A 26,849-nucleotide genomic window follows, 5' to 3' on the forward strand; every position below is an offset into this window, starting at 1 on the left:
AGCACCACGACTGCAGTTTTTGTGTTGGATGTAAAAGGCGCACATGACGCTGTGACGTAGGCTAGAATCATGGCAGCAGTCAATGACGGTCCAGGCGTGGGATTTCTCTCGTGGAAATATGCACATTATCTTTTCCTTTCTATTGGTAGGTGGCACAGTGCACTGTGGCAAGTAAGCAAGCTAGAAGACTGGCAAAGTAATGGAAGCAACACATTAACAAGAGAATTCTGAGTAAAACCAAAGTTACTTTCCCTAGTAACTAGTTACTTTGAAAATAACGAGTAACTTGAAGTAACTGAGTTACTTTTGAGAGAAGTAACTAGTAATGTAATTAAGTTACTATTTTAAAGTAACTTACCCAACACTGCATACAAGGTCTTAAATAATCAGGCCCCATCTTATCTTAATGCTGCACCACAACACCTGATCTCTGGTTTCCTCACCTCTTCAATCCCACTTTAATACTTGACTAAACTCATTTTCCTGTTTAGGTGTTGAGGCAAAGCCGCCCATCTACAATGCAGGCAACAGCAAACGGAGCTATTTTTGATTCCCTTTGGGTTTTTTCTACTTTTGTGCTACAAAATGTTCAAGCTGATTAAATTCATTAGAATAAAAGTTCAGATAATTTTCTCATATTAATGTTGGAGGTAGAAATTCAGGTAACTTTGCACAAAAACTGGCAGAAATTTCCTTCAAAGATGGAGTTTTTACTTTAATACTGTGAGTACATTTCAGAGCCTGGACTCTTTTACCTTTACTTGAGTAAAGAAGTTGAATCATTATTTCAGCTTTAAGAGGGTATTTTAACACAAACATCAGTCCTTCTACTTAAGTATGTTTGACACTTTGTTTAATCATCATTTTTAATGATCAAATATAATTATGTTTGTTATTTGTGGATTTTAAATGTCCTTGACAGAGACAGATGATGATCATTATCCTGCACTGTGCTCTCAGGTTTGGTCGAGCTAGCACAAAGAATGGCTATGTTGAACTTCCTCCTGGGATCTACACTAAGAAGTGAGTCCAACATTAGCAGGGTCTCTTTCCTTTATCTGGATTCACTTTAGCATTCACAGTCACGTGAAGCTTGTTATTAACTCGATAAGTCAACCCAGGGTTTCAGCTGAGCGCTCACATGAAACATGGCAGCATCTGATCAATCATATTCATGGAGACGTGTATCAGCAACAGAGCAGCTGAGTTTGCAGAAGGAAGTCAAACTAAACCACAGGAACAATATTTGGAGATTACACACATAATAAAATACTAGCAGTAACACAGCTGCTGCAGACAAATCAGTCGTGTGATCGTGTGTGAGAGGAGAAGGACTGTAAAGGAGTTTGGTGTTAAAAGCTCTGTATGAATGTGGGAGACTTTGAAGGGCTTTAAAAAGGCCAATATAAAATAAAAGGCAGCAAAACTGCTGAGTGTGAAAGTCACCAGACTTATCAGACCTCTGTGATTAAGACCTGTAAGAACACCTGTTTGTACTTGTTGGCATTATATCAAACACACACGTATATTAAGCCTTTGTTTGAACTCTGGTTGAATTTGTTACTTTCAGACTGTGAAACATCACAGAGGCTGCAGCTGCAGATCTTTTATTCACCTGGAAATTTACTTTAAATGTTAGATGGAAAATGTATTGCTCAGTTTAACCAAAGTAAGAACAAGAATCCATAAACCTTCATAAAGACAAACATCTCCCAGAACATTGAGCTGCTGAAGTGTCACTGAAGGGAAAAACTATTTGTCCTCCTCCATCCAGCAACACCTGAAACACCTGAGTGGAAGCTCCTCCCTACACTGTGTTTGAAGCAAAGCACAAAGGAGACACCTGCTGGAGCAGCTGGAGTCCTACAGACACTCAGCCTCTTCACTACACAAACACCTCCTACAACATCCACTCTTTCCACTCTGACTGCTGTGTTTGTGGAAACACTCCAACACACACCGCTTCACATACCAACATAGAAATGTGTGTGAAAAAGAGCTGAGCTGATATTAAACATGAGGATTTATTCAGAAATACAGAGTCAGGAACAACATCTAGACACACATTACCTCTCAGCAGCAGAAGAACAGCCTTTAAAGTCTATAACAGCATCCTTCGAGATGTTGCTCTTTAAGGAAACACAGCTGGGTTCAGGTCCAGGAGATTCTGGCCTCTTATTGATCCTAAAAGAAAAACAATAAATGTCACAGCTTCATGAGACAGGAAGGAAAAACTGGAAATATTAAATTAAAGACATGATGAACAATCTCATAAAAATAATGTACTTACTCTTTGTCACATAACAGTCTTTTGTTAAATTTTACAACAACATCCTTCGACTCGTTGCTCTTTAAGGAAACACAGCTGGGTTCAGGTCCAGGCTCTGGATTAGTTTCAGGGTTATGTCCAGCTGAGCCTGGTACGCCCCACAGCTCTGGGCTTTAAAACAACACACACAGAGGTATGAGTGTGAATAATGATGGAGCAGTGATGTGAGTGCTGAGCTGTGACATGGAGAAGAGTCATGGACAGTTAGAGATGGTCATCTCACCTCTGAGCTTTGGTCTGGCTCTCATGTTCCCCACACAGAGTGCTTTTAGAGGGAGGGACTCCCTCCTCTCTGTCCTCACACTGATCCATGCTGCTCAGTTCACATCAGCTCACACACACTTTCTACCTTCACCTGCAGAGGAAACACAAATCATTCATGTGCACATCAACTGAGAGCTGCAGAGGTCGTGTCTGATGTGTTGGACTAACATCCATCTGAGACGCAGCTTTCATCAGTTCACTACAAAAAGTGTCACAGAGCCCAGTTCAGCCTCCAAATCCTCCATTACTGTAGTCCTACAAAGCAGCAGGTCAAACATGGCTGCAGAGAGCAGCTTTATGTCAGTAACCATGTCCAGGACTGAGCTGACTGCTTACAGAGTTCATACTCTAACTGCTAGCTGCTCTGCTAGCTAAGCTAACTCAGTAACAGTGACTCTGACAGCAGTTACTGTGGAACAGCGGCCGAGCTCAGGACACATTCAGTGTGTTTAGTCTGAGTCCTGGACTCTGATTCAATGGATTCAATCCAGCTCAGAGTTTCATGTGTTCATCAGAATAAAATACATGTACTAATATAACAGAAGTAATGCTCTGAATGCAGGACTGTAATGGAGGATAAATAAGGTTTTTACAGCCTGAAAGAAACATTCAGTTCATATATTTGTAGACAGTGAAGCAGCTTTTAATACTGCAGCTGTTTCCTTCACCTGTGTGTGTGTGAGCCACACCTTCATGTGCTGCTGTAGAAATATGTGGTCTGACTGCTCAGACTGAGTCTAGGAGGAAAGTTCACACGCTGGAGAAAGTTTTGTTCCTAACTTTGTCAGAGTTCGGCTCCAAAGACAAAGAAGACGGAGCTCACAGTCTGTAGATGGTCCTCAGTGTGTGTGTGAAGCCAAGAGAGCACACAGGAGTGTGTTTATGTCAGCAAATCAGTGTGTGTGAAGAGTCTGAGGGAGTGTGTGAATGAGACTCAACACTGAACAGTCCAAGAAAAGCGTCTGGATTTCTTTAAGTTTAACTTAAAGAAGTCCAGACGCTTTTCTTTTTGTCTCCATAATGTCTCCATAATGCTGCAATGTTATCTGCCCCAGAAACACTGCAGAAGCTCTGATGGTGACACAGAAAAGTCACAGTGGAGATACTTCTGTCCACCTTTGATTAGACTCATTATAAAAAGGAAAACAAAGTTTGAACACAGTCATGTTTCCTGTTCACTGACTTACATTTATTCCATGGACACTCACTCTAACCTGAAGCACAGCTACAACCCAACATTGTTGAGGCCTCATCTCCTCCTTTCCTGACTGTAGAGGTTAAATATGCAACAACCAACAAATAAAAGAATTTGGTTCATTTCAAAGAAATTCACACGGTGACCAAGTAAAGTAACCGTAGTAAAGGAGACAACATCCCGTTGATGGTGGGATTATTTGAAAGATTTGCTTTAGTCACGTCACCAAATGCAGTTGAACCACCCGTGGATCCATGTTTGACCATTCTACCACTCTGAGCTCTGCTTTTGAATCATTTTATTATTATCATCATTCATTTATTCATTCTTTGGAGGGGGGCTATTTCCTAATGCCGCCCTAATAAGCTGATGTTCAAGGGGAAATATAACAGAAACTCTTTCAGTGTTATTCATTAATAAATTAACAGATAAACTGTGAAGAAGAAAAAACTGAGATTTAAAGGAGAGAGTGAGAAACTTGATCATCCATCCTCATAATACATGTTTATCAGTATCTGCTGTGACCATACTGCAGTAATAACTACAAGTCTACATTTCTGTGACTGTTGATCAATCACAGCAGGAATCTGAGCTCATCTCTGCACACAGAGCAGCTTCAGCTCTGGGATAAACTGCTCGCTTCACGTCCTTCTCAGCTCACAGACACTCATCCTGATATTTTCCTTTAACATTTGATGGTATCTGGAATAGTTGGCAGTAATAAGGATGATTTTCTGTAAAATAATATTGATATGAGCCGTGAATTATTCGTAGATGAGCGTTAGATTAGTTTGATGGGTTAACTCAGAGAGCTGAAGATATCGTGGACATGCTGACCTCGCTCCGTGGTGTACAGGGCCGTTTACCCTCATGATTAATATTCACAATAAAAAAATGAGGCGAACATCATGAAGTCTGTGTGTGTTTCATAGTGTCGAACCACCTTTGTACAGTTAAACCTAACAGTTACTACATGACGGAAACACCAACGTTATTTCTTTTATGTGTTTATCAGGTCACGCTGATTATTGAACAAAAACCCAAACATCAGATGTTAATCGAATCTTTTTGCTCTCTCTCCTCCTTAAACATGTTTTTAATGTTAGTTATAATTCAGAATTGGCGACTGGAACACGTATGACACATACGAACATCAGGAAATAAAAACACGATAAATATAACCTCTGTAAATGAAGTCAGTGTGCAGCGGGGGTTATTACAGCTGTGTACCGGCCTGCGCTTTGTCGGTGGTAATAGCAGCTCGATTGCTTGCGAGGCGAGCGGGTCTGTCCCACGCTTTGCCGTGAGACTGGGCTGGGCAGACATCTCCGAAATCATCGAAGCACTTTTGCAAAAAAGCTGTATCTTGACAAACCGACCAGACATCTGAAGATTAAACCGCTACATTCTCGGCTAAAAAATATTAAAACGGTATTTGGTGAGACACAAACTGTCATGGTCCCCGTGTCTGCCCGGCTGACTCAGGTTGGCTACATATGTTTCTTGTTTACATCTACCTCTCTCACGCTAGCTGTGTCTCGCCAGGGCGGAGCTCATTGCGGGCTCCCGCCCCTGGCCCTTGCACCTGAAGTTAATCACACATCTGTGGCTCATCGCCTAAACTCATCCACTACTTAAGGCAGAGGCTGGAAACATCTCGTCGCTGGACTATTGAGTAACCTCGGTAGTAAGCTCCGGAGTACTAGTCTCTTGTTGCCTTTTCGTATCGCTGACCCTTTGGATTAATCACTTGTTGTCTGTAAACAGGAATTCCGTTTCCCTGGAACCCTTGGTGTGCTGTGTTTTTTATGAAGTCCCTCGTGTGTGAAGAGCTCCTTTCCCGGATTTCCCTGTGCCCTGGATTCCCCCTGCCATCTCACTTGTATATATTTGCACCTGGTGTTGTATAGTAAAAAACGGAACTGTATTCTAGCTGCCTTGTCTGCGCTTGAGTCCATCCCACACACAAACACAAACAGGGTTTTTCAAAGTTCAGTTCTGTTAGTTTCCACATGGCAGTTGTTGGTGTGCAGTAACGCCTTCTAAAAACAATGGCCACCAGGCCAAAGCAATGGTTCTGACTCGATCAGCATTAACCCCGCCCCCTGGGTTTGATGGGTGAGGTTGACACATAAAATAAATTTATGGTGAGACCTGAAGGAGTCAACTGTGCCAAAATGAATTAATTAAATACACCATTAAATAATTATTTAAATGTGGCAATAATTAATTAAAACGTGAAATAATTAATTAATTAATTAAATGTGTCAAAAAATGTTTATTTAATTATTTATTTCCCATTTTAATTAATTATTTCAAATTTTAATTAATTATTGTCACATTTAATTTATTATTCAATGGTGCATTTAATTAATTCATTATGGCACTCCTGGTATTCCATACTGTGGTTGGGTCGACTTTACTATATAGATGTTTCACATGTTTCCATCTCAGCAGCCCCGTTGACAGATCACAGTATTATTACTTTTAAACTTAACCCTGAAAATAAAACGCAGTTTAAAAAAGATTACTGGAAATTAAATGCAGATCTATTAATTGATGACGGGTATGTTAAGATAGTTAAAGAGCTCCTCCATAACATTTACAACAACGTAACAATTGGCAATTACATACATAGATGGGAATTTTTTCATTTAAAGTTAGAGAATTTTCAATTATGTTTAGTAAAATGAAAAGTAGACAACAGAAGGAATTTGAAAGTAAATTACTTTACGATATAAATAACTATTGTAATAGACATTTTATGTCAGAGGCTGATAAGAAATCCCTGTTGTCTTTACTCAATTAGATGATCTATACAAGAAAAAGGCTCATGGAGCTTACATTAGAGCTCGTGCAAAATGGATAGAAGAAGCTGAAAAAGTGCTTCATATTTCTACAATTTGGAGAAACGGAGGCAAGAAAAGAAATCTATTAATACATTAATCATAAATGGGGAGGAATGCACAAATCATAAGACTGTAGCGGAAGAAAAACATAAATTTTACTCAAATTTATTCTCCTCAAAATATTTAATTGCTGATTCATTAACTTTTTGTGATCAGATTGAACCTTATACTCCAAAAATCGATTCTGCATTCAGAGAAATTTGTGATTCTGATATATCACTGGATGACTGAGATCAAGCCTTAAACAAACTGAAAATGACAAAGCTCCTGGTCAGGATGGCTTGACTGCAATCTTTTATAAATTCTTCTGGAAAGAAATAAGAATTTTTCTTCAAAACTATTACTGAAATCATTAGTAATGAAATGTTAGCAACGACAATGAAACAGGGTCTTATCTCCCTTATTCCCAAACCTGGTAAAGATAAAAGACTAATCGATAATCTACGACCAATAATATTAGATTGGTTGTAGATCTACTGGATTCTAATCACTTAATTGAAGATGATGGTGTGATTCTTTTTTTAGACTTTTATAAGGCATTTGATACGGTCGAACATCCTTTTATTTTAAAAGCTCTACCCTATTTTGGTTTTGGTAAAAAAAACTTCATAGATTTAATTTCTTTATTATACTCTGACTCAATAGTTCTGTTTCTTTACCTTTTGGAACATCTAAACGCTTTAATGTTAGACGAGGAATCGTCAGTTTTTATAGAACATGAATGAAATTTCACTTTTCTCAAAGGCTTCTGGTTTGTACCTGAATATTAGAAAATGAGAATTATTAACTATTCGTGATTGTGACCTAGTAGCTCTCTTAACATAGCTGTTAAAACTGACATTAAATATTTGGGTATTATAATGTCAAAGAACACAAATAATAGAGAAAATCTACATTTTGAGCAAATTACCCAGAAATCAAAAAGATTACAGGCTACAAAGACACCTCTCCATCTTTGGACGTGTCTTGCTTACTAAAACAGAAGGTATCTCTGGATTGATTTATCCATCACAATGTTTATATGTTTCCAATAGTCTAATCAATAATATAAATCAAATTAATTTCAATTACATTTGGAGAAACAAGCAACATTATGTTAGGAAGAATGATATAGTGAAGTCATTTGAAGAAGGAGGTTTGAATGCGATTGATTTTGAAGCAATGATGGTTCCATCAAACTCAAATGGTTGCAATCTTTCATAAATAATTCAAACAGTATTTGGTTTTATTTTCCCAAAGTAATTTTGGAGAAGCTGGGTGGCATTGAATTTCTTATAAAGTGCGACTTTGAAATTTCCAAATTAAATTATCCAATTTTCACAAACAGGTTCTCCAGTACTGGAAAATGATACACAAGCATATTTTTTCTCCACATACAAATTCGATTTGGAACAACAGATGTATACGATAAAAGAAAATCCATCTTTTATAAGGATTGGATGGATCATGGCATTTGGACGGTTTTACACCTTTTAGACAATGACGGAAATGTGTTAACATATAACAAATTCATAGATAATTATGGCATATCATGTACTCAGAGTAAATTCATTAAAGTTGTGAAAGCCATTCCCCCTGCAATGATTCAGATGTCTTCCCCCGACTGAACAACAACCCGTCAACAACATGCTGAGCTGTGACTCTTCTTCCCTCTAAAGTCCTGGTGTTAACACTCACCCTGCATCAGCTTCACCTTTTTAAATTGTTTTTACTTTTCAAACCGACGGATCATTTGAAGCCAACCATCCAAAAACTGCTTCAGCTGTGTTTGATGTTTATGCTACAGCCTGTTTACCAATATAATCAATATCAGATATCAGAGCAACAGAAACCTCGGTGATCAGGACGCTGGGACTGAGAACAGGAAGTGGCTCAAACGTCACAGTTTCATAACGTCACCCTGAACTCCACTCACGGAGTTTCTGTCGCCATTGTAGTTTTTAAAGTCCCGTGATAAAGGCGGGTCTTTCTGTGAATCCGCACGCTCATTGGCTAATAGCTCGAGATTGACACATCGTTATCCAATGAGCGTGCGGGAACTTCCGACATAAAGTTGTTTCCTTTGAAAAACCAAAGTCTGATTATTTTTGCCTCCACTGACGGAGCCTGTTGTTCCCGCCACAGAGACACAGTAATGTCAGAGCGGTGTTAACACTCACCCTGCCTCAGCACAGCTCTCACTCTCCTCCTGCTCTCTCACACTAAACGGAGGCTCAGCTAAACTCACTTCCTCTCTACTTACAGGAAACCAGCGCTCAGAGGAGCCGACCGGCCTCACATTTCACCCACAGACACGAACAGCGTGGAATTATTTTATGTCATAAGAAGAAACATATTCATGTTAACACTCACCTGCCTCAGCTCCACCTTCCTCCTCCTGCTTTCACTTTCACTGCTGCTCCCTAAACACAGAGGATGCTGGGACTTGTAGTTGTTTCCTTCCGGTGCGGTCTTCCTCTTTGTTTGTTTGTGTTTGTGTTCAAGTTATTTCGATCATGTAAACATCAACATTAATTACAACAATTAATTACAGCAAAAACCATCATTATAATTATCTTGATTGATATTGTAATCTCAGTTTTCAACACAATTGTTCATTAACTTAAACAATGTTACAAGATAAATATATATTCTTAGTGCTTATTTTCTGGATAGATTGTTTTATGTATTTTAATAAGAGAGGCCTTTATAAACCAATCGCAGTGTGTGTCTGGCAGGAAGTGAAGCAGGAAGTCTGAATATAGCTTGTGAGCTTGTGAGAGACATTTCAAAATGAAAACAGAGGAATTAGAGAATGAAAGTGCAAAGTAATAGTAATGAAAATGATATTAAATAAATGTCTTAGTGTGTTAATACAGGTGCCCATGGACTTGCTCAACCTCCTGGAAGAATACAGCAGAAAAATGATAGATTAACAGAATTGGGACGAAAACAGGCTTTGATTTAAAATGTCACAGCTTCACCTCTCATCCTGTCCTTATCCTGAGAAGAAGCTTAAAGGACAGTTAATCTCCTGATGAAGACAGAAGACAGACAGAACAACACCGTGGACTTGAAGAATTAACAGCAGGCAAAAAGACAGTGCACCTGACCTACAACACTGAAGGGTCCAGCAGCATGTATGTTGATGGAAACATGCGCTCTGAATTACAAGCTGGAAAGTGTACCAGTGACATGACTGTGTGAAACCACTGGATGGGACTGTCTGAGTTCATATTTGCCATGCTGGGAGTTAAGCGCCAAGAAAAGACTGAAAAGAGGAAGAGAGAATGAAGAGAGAAGAAGAAACAGCTGATGTGGGCCTGTGTTTGATTTGGGAGGCCACACAGGAAGTTGAGAGAAGAGGGGACGAGGACCGGTGAGAGGTGAAGGTTGGACGTGTTAAAGTGACAGCAGAGGAAAGTTGGGTTGAACATTGAGGCTGAATTTGTGGGTTTAGAAACATCCAGAGCATCACAACAGAAAGGTAAATAAAAAAAGAAAAGAGAGAGAGATAAAGAAATAAATAAACTAATAATACATAAATGAATAGAAAAATAGAAAACACACATGTAGAAACTGTCACATGTGAAATTATTTTTGGAGAGAATCAGAAGTGAGACAGTTTGAATCCACAGTTCAGCGCAAAGATGCAGGAATTAAATCTGATTATAAAAACACATCGAGGCAACGAAGACCAGCTTACACTCAATATTAATATGAACACACAACATACACGCAATGAAGACATGCTTACACTCATGAATGTGAATACATGACATAAATGCTGAATGGTGTAGATTTAACACACTTAAAGGCTGAAGCTGAGGAATAACTCAGGAAGTTGCAGGACAATAGAGGGACTGTTGTGACAAGGAAAAAGAGACTGGGAGGACCAACCAGTGATTAGAAGCTTAAAGCAGGTTTAAAATAGTGAATTAGAAGTGGTTTCCAGCTGATTGAGCAAAAGAAGTGACGACTGTAGAAATAAAAATAAAAGAATAATAATTGAATTATGCAGCAATCTTTTGAATATGCATTTCTGTTGTCAGGGCAACTTCTCGAGATGTGACTCAATATGCAAATTAGTTGAATGAGTGGGGACAGAAAAAAAAGAAAAACTCAAGTTTCCTGTCTGAGACATGAGTGAAGTTTGCATTGAGAGAAATATATCTGTGACTGTGTGAGAAGAACTGTTTGGTCAAATATATGATAGCAGCCGCAGGACAATTAAATAAAGTCTGTGACTAAGTGCAGTCGTGCAGATTTGGAGAAGAAGTTTATAATCTAGTGATGACACATTGTTATAAAGTGTTTAGAAAGGGCTTAATGGGAATATTACTGTTGGGCAAACTGTGCGGCTTTAACAAGATTTTCTGTGTATTTAGCAAGTGAAACTCTGTCAGCTGACTTCAGACTGTCAGGAAGCTGAAGAACCTGAGGCCAACCACTGAAACATGATGTGGGCAAAATGAACAGAGGGAGGGATTTTAAAGGTGAACATTTAGGACTTACTGCAAATGTTACTATGTCAAAGTTACTGTGACTCAAACAGAGGAAATTCTGATTTTTTTATTTCCACACCCAGCATGTTTTGGGTGTTATATGCTATTAAATACTTTTAAATAAATTAAAAAGTATTTAATAGCATATAACACCCAAAATATGCTTCGGTTCACATTTAACTCCAGAAAATCATCAATCAAAACATGGATATTACCTGACCACAGATTCGTGGTGACGTCACTGCTCTTTTAACTGTTCGGTGTCTTTGTTTGTTTGCTGGTTGTAGAAATGGTTTATATGAGCTTTGAGCTGAGAGTCAGAGGTTTCTGTGGACACTGCTCATGTCGGCACTTATATTTCTGACCTTTTCTTATAACCGATTAAACATGATCTCCTCCCTTTTGCCCCCATTTTTGGTGGTGTAGGTACAAATGATCAGGCATGACATTCTCATAATAAATAAGATACTGCAAATAATTATTTCTGCATTTGTGCGATTGAAGTGAATTGAAAATGTGTATGAAATGACACTGTTTTAAAGATTTGGCCTAAATAATTTTGGAGTGAATGAGTCTAAACATGATGACCTAACTAGTGATATCCTGACACACACACACACACACACACACACACACACACACACACACACACACACACACACACACACACACACACACACACACACACACACAGCATGTTATGCCAGTTTCAGCTGAAACTATGTTTCAAACCATATTCCGGGTTTTTAGTTCACCATTTATGAGGCTTCAAGAAGAAAATAAAAGACAGATCTGAATGTTTGAAAATGTTTTGGAAAGATTCTGTAAAGATGAGATGAAAAATACTCAAAGGATAAATTTAATTGGTTTATTATTTAGATAAGTTGAAAAAAGTTAAACAAGCAAGTAAATGAAGAAACAAGGTAAAATGAAGTAATAATGAAAAAAGTTAAACAAGTAAATGAAGAAACAAGGCAGAGGAGAGAAAAGCCCAACAATCCCCTCTGAGCAAGCAGTTGGCGACAGTGGGGAGGAAAAACTGCCTTTAAACGGGCAGGAACCTCCGGCAGAACCAGGCTCAGGAGGGGACAGTCAACGGCCGGGACTGGTTGGGGGGGTTAACAGAGGTGGAGCAAGACGAGGCTACATCAGGTGAGGAAGCAGTAGCGTCTCTCCTCCGGAACAAGTGGAACCATTTTTTCTTTTTTTTCATGCACTTTTCCACGAGCGCTTTTTTCTCCAGGATGAGATTCCTCAGCTCATCGATGGTTTCTGCGTTTTGTTCTTCAAGTTTCTCACATCTTTGTTCCACCTCTTCCAATGTTGCTTGTTGTTCTTCAAGCTTGTCTTTGAGTTGTTTGGATGTTGCCTCCTGTATCAGCTTGTCCTTGTGCATGTCTGCATTTCTCTGTTGGACCTCTTTGTGCTTGTCTTCTAACTGCTCGTTTCTTTTCTGGATTTCTTGGAGCGTGAGCTGCAGGTCTTCATGTATTTTGTCTTCTTGTTGTTTTTGCGCCTGCATTTGAGTGTTTTCACGCTTCAAGTTATTGAATTCCACCAAAATCCCCTTAACGAGCTCGGAGTTGTTTCTCGCTATCTGATCGATCCTTCTCTGCATCTGTGAGCAGCGTTTCTCCAGTTTGTCCTTTTCTTCTTCCACTTTAGTTGCTTTGTCCTCCAGCTGATTACAAAACTCTTGCAGTTTTAGATTTTTAGACTCAAAGTCCTGGACGATACGTTTTCCTTCTTTCAGTCTTTCTTGCTGTTGCTCTTTCTGTTGAAGAAGGTCTTTATTTTGGCGCAGTGTTTCATCCAGGCTTTCTTTCAGCATGCGGTATTTTTCCTGCATGCTCTTCAGTTCGTGCTGCATGTCTCGTTGCTTTTTGTCCTGCTCTTCCTTCTGTTGGAGGAATTCTTTCTTTTCTTCCACAGCTTCATGGAGCTGTCTTTGGAGGAGCCGATTTTTTCGGTCCATGTATTGGAGATCCCGTTGTATCTTATCAGTCATCGTTTTCTTGTCTTGGAGCTGGTTGGTCATTTCTTTTAGTTCTGCACTCTTTTGCCTGTTTTCTTTAATGAGGTGCACAATCTGCTCTCGGCTCTGAGCAAACTTGATTCCCCAGCCCTCATTAATAATGTTTATGTCCGGCTGGCGCTGTTGTCTGTCTTCCAGCTCTTTATTTTGGGCTTCCATTCGTCTACATTTGTCCTCCAGTTGAAGTTTCTCTTCTTCAATTTGTTGCATTTTTTTCTGGAGAAGGTAGTTTTCCTTCCTACTCTCCTCTAACGCCCTTTGGAAGGATGAGACGCCATTTGGGGAAATTGGCCGGCCACGCCAGGAAGGAGAGGCGGCGTAATCTTTTTGAATTGGTTGTTTTTTTCTTGGAAACATGTTGGAGTTTCTATACGATGACTTTGAAGAGCTTGTGGTGAACGTTTTGTAGGCTGCAAACACAGATGCTGCTGAAACGAACTAAAACTTGCTGTTTCTCACCCCTACTTAAGGAAAAACATCAAAGGACTTAAGATTCTTAAGATCTATGACATCATCACTCCCTAAGCCAATGAGATTGTCACAAGACATTTTGGAATGGGGTATTTTTTTTTAAACTGTTTTCAAACTTAACTTAAAATTTCAGTGTTTCCTGGTTGTGGACTATTGGTTAGTCCAGCCGATTAAGAAATTAATTGTCACAAACATCACTAATATTATATAACAGACGACAGAAAACAAGACAGTTTTTTTTCTACGCAATAGAGGTATAATAAAAGTTTTTTTAATTATCCTACTTTTTATAAAAGAGAACATTTATTAAAGATTATGTATTTAATTAAAAAACTCTGTTCATCTAAAGCAGGGGTCAGCAACCTTTAAGACCCAAAGAGCCAAAGAGCCATAATTGGCCTATCTGGGGTTGAAAGGCTCGATAAATGCACGGCGTTTCGCCGGGTACACCGGCTTCCGCGAGTGTGATGCTTATTTTGAGCGATGAAAAAATAACAAAATATAATTTTATTTGTATATTGCAAAATCACAATAATCTTCCAATTTAGAACTACAAGTTAAAAAAAAGAACTAACATAAATAAAATACACTTCAGCTAATTTATTTCCCCAAACCACGCGGAGCCGCACTATAAGGACTAAAGAGCCGCAGGTTGCCGACCCCTGATCTAAAGGGTTTAACAAAAAGGGGGAGCTTCCTGCTGGAAATTGAAATGTCCCCATGTCCCCACTGGGCGATCGTGGCTCAAGAGTTAGGAGTTCGCCTTGTGATCGAGCCCCGGCTTGGACAGTCTCGGTCGTTGTGTCCTTGGGCAAGACACTTCACCCGGCAAGACACTTCACCCGTTGCCTACTGGTGGTGGTCAGAGGGCCTGGTGGCGCCCCAGGGTGGCTGTAGCTACATCACCAGTGTGTGAATGTGTGCGTGAATGGGTGGATGACTGAACGTGGGTGCTTAACTAGTTAAAAAAACAAACAAACATCTGTCTCTTATTTTTTATGTCACACAGGAAAGAAGCTTCAATGTCTGATGAGAAGACATTAATTTGTTGGTGTTTGTGGTGTTTGGTGCAGTTTTCTTGTTCTCTGGCTTGTTGTTTATTTACAGTGGAGATGAAGATCTCTAACAAGTTGATTTGTTCACATTTGCGCATTTTTAAGAGGAATGTGTTTTTTGAGTTTGTACACTATATGCATGTAAGGCAACGTTTCCTTTTTCTGTATTTTTGTGTGCTGCTCTTTTAACAAAAGGGGAACAAAAGACATTTAACTCTTGGATGGTCGTCAGAATTTACACCCTTTTATGGTCCTCGGGACCCAAAATGGTCCCCATCCAAAAGGTGATATAGCAATGAATTTTATGAATTTTTTTTTCAGTTTTTTTCACACCAGATCTTTTAAACAACTTCAGACCTATCCACTGATATAAAGTTTTTCATAATTTTTTTCATATTTTGTAGGTTTTTATGGCTTCATTGTCATAAAAACCCCTGTTTTTTGGGGGGTAAAAAATCATAATATGCAATATTTTTAAAAAAATGAGTTGCAAATGGAACTACTTGGCATGAGGTTATTAGAGCCTTGGATAGGTAAAGAATTCATAACAGAATTGATTTGGATACTTTATTATTTTTGGAGCAATAAGAGTTTTTCAAATTTACACCCTTTTATGGTCCTCGGGACCCAAAATGGTCCCCATCCAAAAGGTGATATAGCAATGGATTTTATGAATTTTTTTTTCATTTTTTTTCACATCAGATCTTTTAAACAACTTCAGACCTATCCACTGATATAAAGTTTTTCATAATTTTTTTCATATTTTTTAGGTTTTTATGGCTTTATTGTCATAAAAACCCCTGTTTTTTGGGGGGTAAAAAATCATAATATGCAATATTTTTAAAAAATGAGTTGCAAATGGAACTACTTGGCATGAGGTTATTAGAGCCTTGGATAGGTAAAAAATTCATAACAGAATTGATTTGGATACTTTATTATTTTTGGAGCAATAAGAGTTTTTCAAATTTACACCCTTTTATGGTCCTCGGGACCCAAAATGGTCCCCATCCAAAAGGTGATATAGCAATGGATTTTATGAATTTTTTTTTCATTTTTTTTCACATCAGATCTTTTAAACAACTTCAGACCTATCCACTGATATAAAGTTTTTCATAATTTTTTTTAATATTTTTTAGGTTTTTATGGCTTTATTGTCATAAAAACCCCTGTTTTTTGGGGGGTAAAAAACCATAATATGCAATATTTTTAAAAAATGAGTTGCAAATGGAACTACTTGGCATGAGGTTATTAGAGCCTTGGATAGGTAAAGAATTCATAACAGAATTGATTTGGATGCATTATTATTTTTGGAGCAATAAGAGTTTTTACAATATACATCCATTGGTATCCCTTGGGACCCAAAGGGGTCCCCATCCAAAAGGTGATATAGCAATATCATATATGAATTAATTTTTCTTTTTTTTTCACATCAGATCTTTTAAACAACTTCAGACCTATCCACTGATATAAAGTTTTTCTTAATTTTTTTACATTTTTTTAGGTTTTTATGGCTTTATTGTCATAAAGACCCCTGTTTATATTTTGGGGGGTAAAAAACCATAATATGCAATATTTTCAAAAAATGAGTTGCAAATGGAACTACTTGGCATGAGGTTATTAGAGCCTTGGATAGGTAAAGAATTCAGAATAGAATTGATTTGGATGCATTATTATTTTTGGAGCAATAAGAGTTTTTCAAATTTACACCCTTTTATGGTCCTCGGGACCCAAAATGGTCCCCATCCAAAAGGTGATATAGCAATGAATTTTATGAATTTTTTTTTCAGTTTTTTTCACACCAGATCTTTTAAACAACTTCAGACCTATCCACTGATATAAAGTTTTTCATAATTTTCTCAATATTTTTTATGTTTTTATGGCTTTATTGTCATAAAGACCCCTGTTTATTTTCTTTGGGGGGTAAAAAACCATAATATGCAATATTTTCAAAAAATGAGTTGCAAATGGAACTACTTGGCATGAGGTTATTAGAGCCTTGGATAGGTAAAGAATTCAGAATAGAATTGATTTGGATGCATTATTATTTTTGGAGCAATAAGAGTTTTTGCAATATACTTCCATTGGTATCCCTCGGGACCCAAAATGGTCCCCATCCAAAAGGTGATATAGCAATGAATTTTATGAATAGTTTTTTCATTTTTTTTCACATCAGATCTTTTAAACAACTTCAGACCTAACCACAGATATAAAGTTTTTCATAAATTTGTAAATATTTTTTATGTTTTTATAGCTTTATTGTCATAAAGACCCCTGTTTATTTTTTATTTATTTATTTTGGGGGGGGGGAAACCCGTAATATATATTATAAATATATTCTCAATCACATTCACACCACTCTCTTATATCAGTTCCACTACATCGAGACTATTTTATGGTGGTCAGCTGTTTTATTGTCATGTATTTTGCATAATAAGATAACCATGTCCTGCATTCAAAACCACTGAAAATGTCTATGGTGGTGCTGTACCTAATATTGTGCTCATTGGATCCAAAACATATTTTTCCTTTATTTTGAAGCCTGAGGCTTAGATCCATTAGGTATTCACGAGAAAAAAATTATCACATGTCAGGATTACAGTATATCGAAAATATGTGATTATAATGGGAGTCAATGGGACCCAAAATGGTACGAGGACCACAGATGGTAACACTTATGTGAATCTCCTTTACTATACACAACACCATAGAGGGGATCAATGAATTTTAAAAATAATGCTAAAATGCACATCCTAGCCAAGTTTCATGCAACTAGTCTTTAAAATGACTGATATATTGAGAATCAAAAATCCAAGGGGACCCAAAAGGGTCCCTTTTTTGACTATGACCATCAGTTAAATCGACCTCAGATGATTTGTTTAAATTTTTACAAGGTCTTACTGAGGTGATGCAAAGTGAAACATGCTTCTTTTTTGGTAATGTGCTGGAAAAGCTTGAAAATTGACCTTGAATGTGCTTAAAAAGTGCTTGAATTTGACCCTAAAAATGTGTATGAACCCTGCATATATTGCAGTATTTACATTTTATAGTAGGAATTTCATGGCAACAGCTAATCTTTATTTTGTTTACTGGGAAATGAAATGCTGCCAATTCACAAAGCTGTGCTTCAGCTGCACTTCCTGTTGTAGACTTGTGATGCACACAGGCTCTGTTCCAGCACTCAGCATGTTCTTCCTTATTTGCTCCACCAGGGGGAGCTCCTAAACTATGACATCTTGATAGGAGTGAACCAGGGAGAGGGGCTGAAGTTTGTGGACGACAGTGAGGACAACGACGGCATCTCAGCTGCGGCGTTCGACTACACCATCTCCAACTTTGTTGACAACCTCTACGGCTACCCAGAGGGTGAGGACGCCACCTCTGTACACTGCCACTTTTTCAGTTATTCCATTTTACAGCCTCCTCTCACTTAACTGCATTTTGCAGCATCATCAGGTTTTGTCTCATTAGGAGCCGCGTTTGTTGATTTGTTCGTTTTTTTCTGTTTGCTGTATTCATTAAAATAAACGGATAATCGTCAAAATGACAAATGTGGACAATTATCAAAGCTTACATTACAATTCTGACAGCTTGAGTTCACATGGATTTTCAAAAGAATATAAAAAGCTGTGAAAGTGCTTTAAGCGTTTAAAACATGCGAGTAAAGAATGGAATCAGTAACATGTGAGCCCAGTGAAGTGCATCAAACAAGACAAGCGTGCTAAAGAGAGCCACTCATCCACATCACGGCGTGTCTGCGCCTTAACCTTTGAGGCTCTGTGGGCAGTAATGCTATCATCCCCCAGGTAGTGGGCTCCCAATCTCAGTGTCGGTGTTTCTGACAGATCGGCCTGCGAACCCCTCACAGCCGGACCACAGTCACAGTACAGACATGTTTGGATAATGCAGTCATGCTTCCTCTCTGCTGCCTGTCACACCTTCTGTTATCAGAAAGACTTTTTTTTCCTCTCTAGATTTCTCACTCGCTTCCTGTTTACGGACCACCAGTGGGTGGCACCAGCTGTGGCCACTGCCAAACCGAGACGCGGCCCGAGTGGGCCGACGCCGCGCACGGAGACGAGATACCTTACGTGTTCGGCGTACCGATGATCGGTGCCACGGACCTGCTCCCGTGCAACTTCTCCAAGAACGATGTGATGCTGAGCGCTGTGGTCATGACTTACTGGACTAACTTCGCAAAGACTGGGTAGGCCTCATGTCACAGTAGTGTAAACTGTACACGTTACTGTATGTTCTCTGATAGCCTTCTAGTCATCTTGAATACTTGAATCTAGGTTGCTAGTTTAATTCCCGTGTGGCTTTGAAGAATTGAACATACTGGTTCACCAAAAGCATCCAGATCCCAGAGCAGCCGGTTGGTCTTAGATAGTTTAAAGGTTGCACAGAGAATGGGCCTCCTGTCTGTATTCAGTGTATTGATGCCACATGTTACTTATAATGGAGACTGAATATAACTTTGAACTGAAACGTTTAACCTTTATGCTCCACCAGGGACCCCAACCTGCCCGTCCCTCAGGACACCGAGTTCATTCATACCAAGCCCAACCACTTCGAGGAGGTCATCTGGACCAAGTTCAACTGGAAGGACAAGCAGTACCTTCACATCGGTTTGAAACCTCGTGTCAGAGACAACTACAGAGCTAACAAAGTGGCCTTTTGGCTGGAATTAGTCCCTCATCTTCACAGCCTGCACGACGTGCTCTTTCCCACCACTACGCGCTCCCCCGCAGGCCGTGACCCCGGCACCATGAGGCCCAGAAACAACGTTCCTCGAACCACTCGTCATCCTTACCCTACCTTCCCATCAGATCCTGAGCCCGAGGGCTCAGAGCGCCCGCCCCAGGACCTCTTTCCCGGAGACACCCGCGACTACTCCACCGAACTGAGCGTGACAGTTGCAGTTGGAGCGTCGCTCTTCTTCCTCAACATCCTGGCCTTCGCCGCCCTTTACTACAAGCGTGACAAGCGGCACGAGATGCGCCGGCACCGGCTGTCCCCTCAGCGGGGCGGCCCCGCCAACGACCTGGCTCACAGCCAGGAGGAGGAGATCATGTCCCTGCAGATGAAGGACTGGGAGCACAACGCTCACCACGACATGGAGCCCCTGCGACCCCACGACATCCTGCGGCCCGCCTGCCCTCCCGACTACACCCTGGCGCTGCGCCGCGCCCCCGACAACGTGCTGCTGATGAAGCCAAACACCATCACCGTAATCCCCAGCACCATCACCAGCATGCAGCCTCTTCACGCCTTCAACACATTCCCCTCCACCGGCCACAACAACACCCTGCCCCACCCCCACTCCACCACCAGGGTATAGTAGGGACAGGCCCGACACAGCGCCACCTAGGGACCAGGAACACTGGCTCTGCTACCGCTCTGGAAGGGAGGCCTCTCGACGTGGGCCTTCGTTCTGTCCTCTTATTCTCTTCTTTCTCCAAAAGCAACTACACCTGCTGCGTCATGTGCTGTGAAACTTGGCAGCTCCCTCCACTGGTGGCATGTGGAGGTGCAACTGAAGTGTCCAGCAGCAGATGAGCAGTTTGGGGTGGGTGACTCAGATTTTTCAAAGATACTGTTTTCAAAGACGGTCTGCTGTTTCCAGGCTCAAGACCTCCAACATTTGTCAAAGGGACGAATGCTCTCTCGCTCCTCGCTGTTTTCTCTTTTTTACGTTGGCGTCATCTCTTTTTCCATCTCCTGTGTGTTATGTGCACATTATGCTTCTCTTTTCTACATCCGTGTTTTATTACTGCTCTCTTCCTCTCATTTGACACGCCTCCCTCCTGCTCTTCTCTAAAAATTCCCGATCTGCTGAGCAGTTTGGAGGGGGGAGGCGTACACTAAACATATAACTATGAAAACACTGATATCTTTCATTCGACCAGCATTTTTAGGTGCCAAGTAAGTACTGCTGTGTTTCATTTCTCATCGAGGGAGAAGAAAAACCAAAGAAAAATAGAGTATCGCTATTTACCGTTTGAAGCATTTGTTTAATTGTTGTTTTTTATTGTGTGGAAAGAATTTTTCTGAAAATATAGATATAGAGAAATGATATTATATATAGTTCTATATAAAATGTGTACAAAGGAGAAAGTATATAAAAGGGTTTTCTCAGTGGGGGATCTATGCATGAATTATTTTTAAAGACGCGGGCAAAAGGACACTGTACCTGTCGATGCACGTTTCCCAAAATCTAAACGAGTCATATCGCTCCATGTTTGCTACTTTTGGTTTTCTCCCGCAGAGTAAGAGCATCGCAGGAGCATCGCAGGAGCATCGCAGGAGCATCGCAGGAGCATTGCAGGAGCATCGCAGGAGCTCCTGAAGTCAAACGACGCCTCCCAGCACTCATTTATTAAAACGGAGTCGATGCCAAAAGTCTTAAACGTTAGAATCAAAGCAACAGCTGTGAACTCAGTCATGGTGTCATGTGCAGCCTCCATCTTACTGTCACTACTTTTTCATTTTAGGGTACGTGAGGTAAAGCGTCCGTCGATGTAGCTTGATTGTACAAAATTATTTTTCTACGTTATTAACAAAACAGAGCAGAGACTGATGCTGCTCCTGTCTGACCCCCTTATGTCTGCCACATGTGTATTCTGACTTCATATCATCACTGCTCCCTCCCTCCTCCTCTCTCCATCCTACACCGCCTTTGTTATTTAACACCGACCCCCCCAAACTGATAATCAGACAAATTCCCAAACAGCTGACTTCACTGTGTCGACACCGTTCCTGACTATTTCTGACCTCAGTTCAGCTCTGCTATTATCCTCACATTAAGGGTTCGTTCACCTGCCTGCAGATGATCTGTGAGCTCGTCGGTTGTAAATTAAACTCTAAGCACACTGAGGGTAACCGGGAGGCGTTCAGGGCCTGCAGTGCAGAGCTGCAACATGAAAAAAAGGGATGGGGGCTCAGATCTCCTGAACAGGGTAGAAACAACACGGTGGGTTTGTGCTGTTTGTGATTCCTGCTCCGTCACTCTGGTGGAGACCACTGCAGCTCAGCAGCGCTCCCTGCTGATCCTCTGATGAAGATGTCAACAGTATGTAAACTGAGCTGATGTGCTGCTGTTTGAGCCCACGTGGTACCGTACGTCCAGTATGGGAGAACTTAGTCACCGGTGCTGTCTTTGCTTGTGCTCTAGCTTTAGCCTGTTTGATTGTTTGTTTTCTATTTTATTACTGCCTAAAAGGGGAGGTGGGGGAAACACATGCCTGACTTCTCCTGTCAGAGGTTTTGTAAGCTCACTGGAAGGGAAACGTGCACAAAGTAAATCATAAAACAATCATAAAACAACTGACTGGGGCTGATGGTGGATCAGTGCTGTGGACAGTAGCTGTGGAAAAGAGACTGGACAAAGACTCTCAGCCTTAAATACAGGACAGAGGATGATCCGATCATCTTTCAGCTAACAGTGTCGAGCAGAAGGACGGCCGGCTGATGCGTCCGTACGAACCCTTTTGTACTCACTCCTGTGTATAAGGAGGTGGCGAGGGGTTGTGTAGTTAACCTCAGTGATAGGTTTGTAGCATAAACCTATTCGTTGGAACGTTAAGGACAATTTAATTACATAGCAAAGCAAGACACGAGTAGGCAAAGTTCTTCATGTTTCCCGTGCACGGGAGAGAACCGGACAAACGCCGTTCCTTCGCTTCACCCCAGTTGCTCTCGTCCGCTCCCCCGTAACACTGCTCTTTTATTGAGGTTACATGAATATACATATGACGTTCATTAACATATGACGTCTACATACAAACAAAGAGTACCTTGCCTGTGCGTGCGTGTGTGTGTGTGTGTGTGTGTGTGTGTGTGTGTGGGGGGGGGGGGGGGGGGGTCAGAGTGTGACCCCATAAAGACTTCCCTAAACCTGCTGGTCTGGAAGTCCAGCAGTTCATCTAAACAAAAGGCACTTAGCCTAAATCAGATATAGATACATTTATCCTAAATGAACAGAGGGAGTGACTTTAAGTCTGATTTCAGACTATGTCAGTATTAGTTAAGCCAAGAGTCGGGCAAAAGCTTTATGACCCGGAAAGTTCTAATTCCCACAACATATTGTTGGATTAATAAGCAAAACTTTTCTGTGATGAAGATTTTTGGGGTCGTTGTTTTAGTGATGGGTTCATTCTGTCAGTTAGCTTTGGCTTGTTTTCTTATTTCAATAGAGGGAGTTTTACTAAACATGGACATGTCGAGGAGCGGCTCATTATTTCTGTAACAGTGCACTTAGAGAAAACTGTCAGGTGTCGCCCCCTTTGGTGATGATGTTTTGTGCTCTGATGAGCTAATAATCAGCTCTCTTTTCCTCCTTCTTTGTTCTAAGCAGGCCTGCAAGATTGAATTAACAGCGCTGTAAAACATTGTTGTGAGAGCAAATATAAGGTGAGCTTTTCCAGATTACAATGGGCTGAGGGAAAGGTCACCTGTGGGAACCTGCGAGTTCCTGTCTAAAGGATTGCAGCGAGTCGATCCAGTCCAAGATCATAAAGAACTCTTTTTCTAAAAACAAAAGAAAGAACAAATAAATGAGCTCATATTGATGAGGGTGGAGACTCTGATGCTTTGTGCGTGAGGCTCCACTATCAGCAAGATCTAGTGTGAATGTGTGTGCATGATGTGTGTGACTGGACTGTGACTGGACTGACCATGTGGACTAAAGTGTTGACTGACTTGACACTGAGACAAAGACTGGACCAGCGTTAGGATGAGTAGATGTTGACAAGCAATTCACGACGCCGGTAAGAAAAGGGTGGATGCTTTGCTTTGCTTTTGGCAGGAGCAGGAGCACGAGCGAGAGGGAGACCGAAAGGTATCGATTTGTCACATGGCATCGGTTTGTCACATGGCATCGATTTGTCACATGGCATCGATTTGTCACATGGCATCGGTCTGTTAGGTTTTGGGATGAGAACGTGTTGGATGGTTATCTGTCTTGGTCTGGTGGAGGTCTCTTCCCATAAGAAGACTGATGACTTTTTCATTAACACTGAAGTGTTTCTTTCTTCTCTCTCCCCTCAGATGACTTCACACTATAACCAAGGACACCTCATAGGGGATCATCTGATTGTGGCTTCTCTAATAATCTTTCTAATAGTAATATTGTTCACTGTTATGTTACAGAGTGAAGTGAGATTAGTGCTGTAAAACTTCCATAACACTGAACAGATGCCACCACAGATATGTTGAAATCTCAGTCAAAACTAGCAAAAACAAATGAAATCCATGAATCAGAAATGCTGATTGTTGAACAGATAATTCAGTCTGTGCATGAGGAGGATCCACTTTAGACTAAACTACATACAGAAACACAGGAACCAGGGCATAGTGTAAATCCAGGAGCTCTGTGTGCAACAGCTGACCTGTATGAACACAAAACACTGATTGAAGTCCACGTTGATGCTTTCTGTCTGTTTAACTTTTACATTTGAAGTAACACATTTTACTTCAAACACACAGATCAGGTAGAAAACTGTGGATTAGAAAACAAATTCATCAAGAAGGTCCTGAAGCAAGAAGTTCATCATTGCATAGAGTAAGAAAAAGGACATGAATCATCCCACGGGTCTGTGCAGTCGTTATGTTATCATCAGCTAAATCATGTCTGCATACTGTGTGTGTGTGTGTGTGTGTGTGTGTGTGTGTGTGTGTGTGTGTGTGTGTGTGTGTGTGTTGCTTTTTTAAATCTTCTACTTAGAGTTCAAACTTGGATAGTGATAAAAACATTGCACTGCTTCATTTAATATCTAATTGAACACATCTGTGGTTGAATTTGAATCTTAAATGTTTTGATTTCAAAGATGTGGTTCTGATATGAAGGAACAGGAAGTAAATTGTTGCCATGGATACAGTGAGACAGACGCCTCAGACCCTTATTTTTTATTTCTTTGACTTTTTATTTTATTGATTCATTTCTTTATTTTTACATTTTAAAAAGTGTATTTGTCTGAATGAACTAATCCCCATTTCCCATGCTTTGTATCACTGGTCATACTGGGAACAGCCATAGAAAATGTTTGTAAAGAAGAAATCTTAAACATGAGCAGATTCTCAGGCGATTTCTGTTTCCTAACCATTGTTTCAGTGCACACGTCCCATCACTACATGTGTGTTAAAGATTTCTTTGGGATCAAAATCATCCACTGACAGTTATCAGTACAAACAGGATGCAAAAATCCAAAGTTCAGACTTCAGAGTTACTAAAACAGAGATGTGAGGAAAACTGGTTCTTCACACGACGTTTCATGTGTGAACAGTAGAGGTGGTTTCATTTTCACATGTAGGTGTTGCAGTGAGGATTGCAGGGAGACATTTGCTGAATAGCTGCAGCTCTGCTCCTGTAGACTGCCTCTGAATGTGTGTGTGGTGATAAAGTCACTTTAATTAAATGTCACCTGTCAGGGAAAACTTTGTGTTGACTGAAGAAATTTCACTTCTCTTTCATTGCAGCTCCACTCTTATTTTTGATGCACTCATTTGTTTCATAAATGATTTCAATGATTTTGCCACAGCTCTGCATTGTCAGGTCGGAGCATGTGTGCTTTTGATGAAATGCTGATATGATGACGCTTGATTGGGGAAAGATTTCCACAGGTGGTGTTGTTGGTCTCCTTCTTCCAGTTTTCTTGTTGCTGCCTCTCTCCTCGCCTCAGTTGCTGCAGCTGTATCATGTATGTTGTTATGTTACATACAAAGAGGAATTTGTGACATTAAAGAGTAAAGATTCTTCTAATTGTTTTCCATCTCATCTCCTACTGCTTTAGTCTGCGTGGACAATATATGAGTAAATCATTACCAAGCCAGATTATATTTGGAATATTTCAAACAGAGGACATTACAGTGAAATCTGCTTTCAATGTGACATTTACTTTGATCCTTTAAGACACAGTTTATACATCAGACAAGCTGTTTGCAGAGCGATTAAATGTTTGATATTGTTGTTAAAGTTGTACAGATGAGCGTTAATCACCAACAGCTTCATTAATGTGGATGAACTGGACGGTTCCAGGGAAACTATCAGGATCACACGCCTCCAGTGGTCACTGTGAGTAACTACAACTCTGCACATACAATAATTAAGATGAAGAAATGTTTTTATTGTAGAAAGATGAACCAAATGTAGTTTGACTCTCTGACAAACGATGGCAAGATAAAAGTAGTTTGTTAAAAAAGACACAAAAATGGTAACAATGCAAACAAATACAAACAACAGCATATCCTGATATGAGGCTCACAGATCAGGATCAGTACAATACGTAGCAACCGACATTGATGTTGCCATGGTGACCGCTGCTATATATAGTGTTTCTGTTACCTCACTTGTCTTAAACATCAACGCTGGCTGTTTTTCATTTTACTAATGAGTCCACTCTCTTCCCTCACTTTCGTCTCTTCCTCGTGTTTGAGCTCCTCTCAGAGAGGATTTAAGAAAGAGCTTCGATGATGGCTGTAGCTCAGGAGACAGAGCAAGGCATCTACTGATCAAAAGGTTGGTGGTTCAATCCCTGACTGCTCCAGCTGGCACGCAAAGTGTCCTTGAGCAAGACACTAACCCTCTCCGATGCATCCATCAGAGTATGAACGTGTTAAACAAGAATCAGTCCATTCACCATGGAAATATCAAAGTAGAAAGTGATGGCAGTTATGATTGGCTGCACAGCTGGATCACATGACCAGGTGAGTGGTACAAATAACAGGAAGCTTCTCTTGTGGCTTTAATAATCATTTGAATTGATAACTTGTGATTTACAGACTGTTCTTTATCTTTTCATTGTCGTCTGAAACACAGAAAAATATCAATGTTGGAAAATATGACATTTATATCTAGTTTCTACAGGATGGTTTAATTCTCCAAAGGCCACCACAGACATGACAAAGTTATTTCATCATTATAATGCACAAAAACAAAAAGCAGGATGAGCCCTGCTGCTCACCAAACTTGTGCTGAATAATAATTTGTGAATCATTTAGTTTAAAACATCAACTGACTGAATCCATGAATCTCATCATGTGTTTCTGAGTGAAAGACACAGACATGAACAGACTGAACTGTTTCTCTACCAGGTAAGACTAACTACACAGAG

At 40.2% G+C, this 26,849-nt stretch overlaps 2 protein-coding genes and 1 long non-coding RNA gene across 3 annotated transcripts in view; 1 reads left to right on the plus strand and 2 right to left on the minus strand.

Moving 5' to 3' along the window:
* Positions 1-26,849, minus strand: part of LOC308393807 (uncharacterized protein) — an 810,936-nt gene that overhangs the window by 752,879 nt on the left and 31,208 nt on the right. The window lies entirely within an intron of this gene.
* On the minus strand, positions 2,344-9,037 carry LOC308394634. Its single transcript, XR_013971264.1, has 3 exons — positions 8,375-9,037; positions 2,553-2,684; positions 2,344-2,440 (listed from the first exon to the last, which is right to left on the minus strand). It is a non-coding gene; the product is annotated as an uncharacterized lncRNA (long non-coding RNA).
* Positions 17,387-20,226, plus strand: LOC308400030 (neuroligin-2-like; the record flags this gene model as incomplete). The annotated part of the gene is made up of 4 exons (XM_080887490.1): positions 17,387-17,407; positions 17,952-18,122; positions 18,714-18,946; positions 19,252-20,226. 4 exons carry the CDS (start codon positions 17,387-17,389, stop codon positions 20,078-20,080), a joined length of 1,254 nt encoding a protein of 417 aa, XP_080743616.1. The 3' UTR covers positions 20,081-20,226.

Source organism: Rhamphochromis sp. 'chilingali' (genome assembly GCF_963969265.1).
Source record: "Rhamphochromis sp. 'chilingali' genome assembly, chromosome: 1".
NCBI classification, from domain to species: domain Eukaryota; kingdom Metazoa; phylum Chordata; class Actinopteri; order Cichliformes; family Cichlidae; genus Rhamphochromis; species Rhamphochromis sp. 'chilingali'.